This window comes from Oryctolagus cuniculus, chromosome X, assembly GCF_051225735.1.
Source record: "Oryctolagus cuniculus isolate XC-2025 breed Fujian yellow rabbit chromosome X, ASM5122573v1, whole genome shotgun sequence".
Classification (NCBI taxonomy): Eukaryota; Metazoa; Chordata; class Mammalia; order Lagomorpha; family Leporidae; genus Oryctolagus; species Oryctolagus cuniculus.
In genome coordinates, this window is record NC_142888.1 from 108,794,733 (window position 1) to 108,801,352 (window position 6,620).

The 6,620-nt window shown below is 39.1% G+C and overlaps 1 protein-coding gene across 1 annotated transcript; it reads left to right on the top strand.

Moving 5' to 3' along the window:
• The first annotated feature begins 1,501 nt into the window (after positions 1–1,501).
• OR13H1 (olfactory receptor family 13 subfamily H member 1) lies at positions 1,502–2,422 on the top strand. The gene has a single exon (XM_070066698.2). It carries the CDS (start codon positions 1,502–1,504, stop codon positions 2,420–2,422), a length of 921 nt encoding a protein of 306 aa, XP_069922799.2.
• Positions 2,423–6,620: the final 4,198 nt, after the last annotated feature.

Sequence of the window (6,620 nt, forward strand, 5' to 3'; positions counted from 1 at the left end):
GGTATTATATACCTAAAAATATGAGGGTAGATATGATGTTAAATTTTCTTTTGTAAAATTTTTAGTTAGATAAGATGAACAAATTTCATGTATTTCATACATACAGATTTGGTGTTAAACTTTATCATAAAATAAAAGAAGGAGGGAGAAAACTTTTGGACAAAACAGTTGTATTTGTGACTGTTTTGTGGATGTATGCTTACCTTCAAACTCATCAAGATTTATCCATTAAGTACATATACATTTGGTATGTCAATTACCTTAATGAAAGAAAGAAAATTTTTAATTGAAGATTTGTGACCCGATCTAACTTAAAATTTAACGGGATCATTTGAAATGAATGAGGACAAGCCCAAACACAAAGAAACCAATTAAGATACTACAAAATCTAGATGAGTAATGACTGTCTTGGATTAAAAAAAATAGAAGTTCAAGTGGCAAAAGGAATATTTAGATTCAGGATAACACCTATGAATGCTTCAAACTTGATATATTCATTTAATAGCTATTGGTTCCTATGATGCTCCAGGCACTAGGTGCTAGGAATACACCTGGAAACAAAGAAGACAAGTCCCTGTCCTCAATAAATTTACATTTGATCGGGAGACCAAAAATAAATGAGGAATCAAGTTGTTGATCTAGTTTCAGGTATTGAAATGTGCTGTAAAAAATAAAGCAAGGTGAGGGAAAAGAGTGATGAGGGTGGGAAGAGAAAGCCTTTTCAGATAAGCTGTTCACTCATGTCCTCCCCTAACCAGTGACACATTCAGAAGCATCAGATTGGGTTGACACACTCCTAACTGGGGCTCAGCAACCACAGCACAGCAAACACAGGAGAAACTAGAAATGTTAATTCTACTGGGGACATTGGCAGAGGGTTCTCATAGACTTCAAGGGCTTCACCTACTACTCCATTCACATATTGGGTCAGGTTGAAGAGGTGCTATGGGCACAGTGTCAGACACAGTGATAAATCCTGGCATTATGGAAAGATAAAAGCATTCACAGATTAGGAGTGAGTCACAGCCACAAAAGTAGACAGTATTTTATCCAAGACAACTCATCTGTCACAAAATATCCTCTTGATGAAGAATGGTAACTCATGTTACACACACCAGATAGGTCTTGAAAAAAAAAGCAGAACAAGTGAGAGTCAGGAAGATGATCTCCCTTTCTTCTCTTAGTTGGGAAAAAATAATCTAAGAAGGAACTTGGTGGGATAAGGCTAAAGAGCTTTTCATGTCACTATTTTCAAAAGGGTGGGGAATTTTCCATTTTTTCAGTCAAAAAACAGGGTTTTTTTTTTAGGTTTGTCTCTGACCCCATGACAGATATCCCCTTTGTGTTCAGGGTCTTTTGGAAGGGATAAAAATAATGATCGTGCATGCTAATTCTTTCCAATTTTTTCACACCCTCCATCTCTACTTCTACTCTTTCAGATAGAATTTGAAAGTTGCAGTGGCACACATTCCATCAATAGTGACAAGAGGGAAGGGTTGTCATGGGCAATGCCACAGCAGTGCTTGAGTTTCTCCTTATTGGCATCTCTAACTACCCTGAGTTGAGAGGTACATTTTTCACATTGGTTCTGATAACTTACCTCAGCACGTTGTTGGGAAATGGACTTATCATCTTTCTGATACACTTTGACCACCACCTCCACACGCCAATGTACTTCTTCCTCAGTCACCTGTCTTTCTTAGACCTTTGCTATGGAACAGCTTCCATGCCCCAGGCCTTGGTGCATTGTTTTTCCACCCATCCCTACCTATCTTATTCACAATGTTTGATCCAAATGAGTGTCTCCCTGGCTTTGGCTACAGCAGAGTGTTTCCTGCTGGCCATCATGGCCTATGATCGTGTGGTTGCTATCAGCAATCCTCTGCGCTATACTGTAGTCATGAATGGACCAATGTGTGTCTGGTTGGCAGCTGCGTCCTGGGGGGCAGCACTTGTGCTCACTGCCATGCTTGTTTTATCTCTAAGGCTTCATTTCTGTGGAGCTAATGTCATCAACCATTTTGTCTGTGAAATTCTCTCCCTCATTAAGCTGGCCTGTTCTGACACCCGCCTCAATGAACTCATGATCTACATCACTGGCATCTTCACCCTGCTCCTACCCTTTGGGTTTGTTCTCCTCTCCTATATCCAGATTGCTGCTGCTGTCCTTAGGATTCGCTCAGCCCAGGGCAGGTTCAAGGCCTTTTCCACTTGTGGTTCTCATCTGATGGTGGTGACAATCTTTTATGGAGCAGCCATATCCATGTACATGAAACCTCAGTCCAAGTCCTCCCCTGACCAGGACAAGTTTGTCTCAGTGTTTTATGGAGCCTTGACACCCATGCTGAACCCCCTGATATATAGCCTAAGAAACAAAGATGTTAAAGGGGCAATGAGGAAAGTTATGGCTAAAAGGGCATAAGCCTCCTTTGTTTCTAAACTTGTAAAACAACACTCAGCTAGCTACATCTTTAATTCTGATGAAAATAGTTTAAAGATTCTGGCTTTAACCTTGGAAGATCAGGTGACTGATTTATAAGAAGCTTCCCATCCAAAAATATTATCATTTACTGAGGCTTGAATTTCCATTAGAAGTTTTGTATTATTTTTTGCTCTTTCAAAACATAACACTGTTAGTGGTCATCCATTAGGTTAATCACCTTCAGGAAAACGAGCTTATTCAAATCATTGCCTCACTGACATAAAGGACCTAAGCAAAAAAGAATCTCCTATGATCATTGGTGCCAGGTAAGGCATAACTGAAATTGCAAAATAGGACAAAGAGTGGGGTAATAAAAGGCTTGAAGACAAATGTCAGAAACTTCACAATTCACTATGTTTCTAAATCTGTATATATGAAATACATGAAACTTGTATAACTTAAATAAAATTTTAAAAAAGGAAACTTCACAATTTTGATAAGAGCAAATCTTGTTGTGTATACACAATCTCCTTTGTTCCACTTAACCTCAGAATCATGAGAAAATTGTATCATTGCTATTTCCTATAATGATGTAGACTTTTCTTTCTGTTTTCCCAAACTTCTTTCTAATCCGTTAGCTTATTATGTTTTCCTAACAACTCAGTTCATAAGAAAGCTCCCCAAATGCCCCATCTGTATTAACAATAAGGAAAGGGAAGCTGAGAGAACGAGTTGAGGTACACAACTGGTAGGGACTCAACACTAGAATTTAGAAAGCAGTTGTTTGACACAGTGTTTAAGACATCAGTTGGGATGCCTGTGTCCCATATCAGAGTGTATGGATTAGAGTTACGTCTCTGCTTCCAATTCCAGATTCCTGCTAATGTAGACCTTGAGAGACAGCACGTATGGGCTCAATTGCTTGAGTTCCTGCCACCCATATGTAAGTCCTGGATTGAGTTCTGGGCTCCTGGCTTCAGCCTAAGCCAGCCCCAGCTGTGTGGGCATTTGGAGAGTAAACCAGCAGATGGAAGATCTCTCTCTCTTTCTCTCTCTCTCACTTTCAAATTAAAAATAAGTAAAATTATTAAAAAATAGAATTCATGGCCAGCACCATGGCTCAATAGGCTAATCCTCCACCTGCAGCGCTGGCACCAATGGTTCTAGTCCCAGTTGGGGCCCCGGATTCTGTCCCGGTTGCTCCTCTTCCAGTCCAGCTCTCTGCTATGGCCCGAGAGTGCAGTGGAGGATGGCCCAAGTGCTTGGGCCCTGCACCCACAAGGGAGACCAGGAGAAACACCTGGCTACTGGCTATGGATCATCGTGGTGCAGCAGCAGCAGCGCACCGGCTGCAGCTGCCATTGGGGGTTGAACCAACGGAAAAAGAAAGACCTTTCTCTCTCTCTCTCTCTCTCTCTCTCTCTCTCACTATCCACTCTGCCTGTCAAAAAATAATAAAAAAATAGAATTCAGACCACATACATGCCACTTCTTGGTTTATTTCAACTAGGTCTATAAAATTATTTGGAATTTAAAATTATAAATGCAGTTAACATTTGCTGGGCACCTGCTATAAGCCAGACACTGAGCTAAGGTCTCAACAACCACTATCACATAGAATTCTCACAACAGCTCAATAGAGTATTGCTATTTTCAACTCATATGAGAAACGAAGAAACTGGAACAGGCATTTGGTGCAGCAGTTAAAATGCCACTTCGGATGCTTGCATCCCGTATTTCAGTGTCTGGTTAGAATCCCGGCTACTCTGCTTCTGATCCAGCTACCTGTTAGTGTACATCCTAGGAGACAGTGAATAAACAGCTCAAGTGTTTGGGCTTCTGCCACCCAAATGGGAGACACAGATTAAGTTTCAGGCTTCTGAGTTTAGCCTGGCCCAGTGCTGGCTATTTCAGGCACACGGTTTACTCTCTCTCTCATCCCTCTTTCAAATAAAATGAAAATGTAATAGAAAGGAATGAGGGGCCGGCGCCGTGGCTCACTTGGTTAATCCTCTGCCTGCGGCACCGGCATCTCATATGGGCGCCAGGTTCTAGTCTTGGTTGCTCTTCTTCCAGTCCAGCTCTCTGCTGTGGCCCAGGAAGGCAGTGGAGGATGGCCCAAGTGCTTGGGCCCTGCACCTGCATGGGAGACCAGGAAGAAGCACCTGGCTCCTGGTTTCGGATCAGTGCATCACGGCAGCCGTAGCGGCCATTTTGGGGGTGAACCAATGGAAAAGGAAGACCTTTCTCTCTGTCTCTCTCTCTAACTCTGGCTGTCAAAAATAAAAAAGGAATGAGGAGACCAAGGCTCATAGAAAGTTCCATGATTTGCACAGAGCCACACAGATGGTAAATATCAAAACCAGTGTTTAAATCTATGTCTGCTTGATTCCTAATTGCACTTACTGTTTCTGAACCATAAGAGAATCTGGCTGTGATTAAATGCTATTTTTAAAATCATCTTTATTGTGATGTACCTTACGTACAATAAACTTTATCCAATACAGTGAGTTTTGTGGGATGCCCACAGAATCTCCACATGATCAAACAACTTCATTACAACAATTTCATTACACCCAAAAGTTTACTTGTACAGCTTTGTAGTCCATATCACCCTGGACAGCAAGCCCTGGCAACCACTGAACTGATTTCCTTCATTACATGTTAATTTTCATTTTCTAAAATGGCCTAGAAATGGAATCATACAGCATGTACTGATTTGTATCTGGATTTAGTCAAATTGCTTTTGAGATTTATATATTTTATATATTTATATATAATATATACAAATATAATATATATTATAATATAATATATAATAATATGTACAATATATACAAATATATATACAATATATATTGTATATATATACAATATATAGAAATATAAAATATTTGTATATATTTATCTAATTACTGTATGTAGCAGTAATTAGATCTGTTTTTTAAAAAAAAGAAAGAAGGTAAAGGAAGGAAACCTCACAGGAAAGTCAAAGCATATATTAGAAAATATCTTTGGGAAATGGCAGGGTAAAGTTACTATTTATCAATAGTCACATTGAAAGTTAATGGCCTCAATTCTCCAGTTAAAAGATACAGATTGGCTTAATGCATTAAAAAAGAAAACCCATCTATTTTCTGCTTACAAGAAACACATCTTTCCAACAAAGATGCATGCAGAATGAAAGTGAAAGGTTGGAAAAAGATATACCATGCCAACAGAAATGAAAAAAGAGCAGGCATAGCCATCTTAATATCAGACAAAATAAACCTTACCACAAAAACTGTTGAGAGACAAAGAGGGACACTATATAATGATTAAGGGATCAATTCAACAGCAAGATATAACAATTATCAATGTATATACACTTATTACAGGGCACCGGTTTATTTAAAAGATTTGTTAAGGGACTTAAAGGGATACTTAGACTCCAATACAATGCTTTTCAGGGAATTCAATACTCCACTTTCAGAAATAGACAGATCAACCAGACAGAAGATCAACAAGGAAACAGCAGATAAAATCGAAACTATGGCCCAAATGGATCTAACAGATCTCCACAGAACTTTTCATCCTACAGTTAAAGAATTCACATTCTTCTCAGCAGGACATGGAACCTTCTCTAGGATTGACCACTACTAGGCCATAAAGCAAGTGTTAGCAAATTCAAAAGAATTAGAATCATACCATGTAGCTTCTCTAACCATAGAGGAATGAAGTTGGAAATAAGCAACTCAGGAATCCCTAGAGCATATGCAAACACAAGCAGATTGAACAACATGCTCCTGAATGAACAACGGGTCATAGAAGAAATCAAAAGAGAAATCAAAAACTTTCTGCAAGTAAATGAGGATAACAGCACAACATACCAAATCTTATGGAATACAGTAAAAGCAGCGTTAAGAGGCAAGTTTATAGCAATAGGTGCCTACATCAAGAAATTGGAAAGGCACCAAATAGATGAGCTATCAATGCACCTCAAGGATCTAGAAAATCTGCAGCAAACCAGACCCAAATCTAGTAGGAGACGAGAAATAATTAAAATCAGAGAAGAAATCAACAGGATTGAATCCAAAAAAACATTGCAAAAAAATCAGCCAAACGAGGAGCTGGTTTTTTGAAAAAATAAACAAAATTGACACCCCATTGGCCCAACTAACTAAAAAAAGAAAAGACCCAAATCAATAAAATCAGAAAA

Coding starts and splice junctions, on each gene's coding strand:
- OR13H1 (XM_070066698.2), top strand. CDS start 1,502: ATGGGCAATGCCACAGCAGTGCTTGAGTTTCTCCTTATTGGCATCTCT.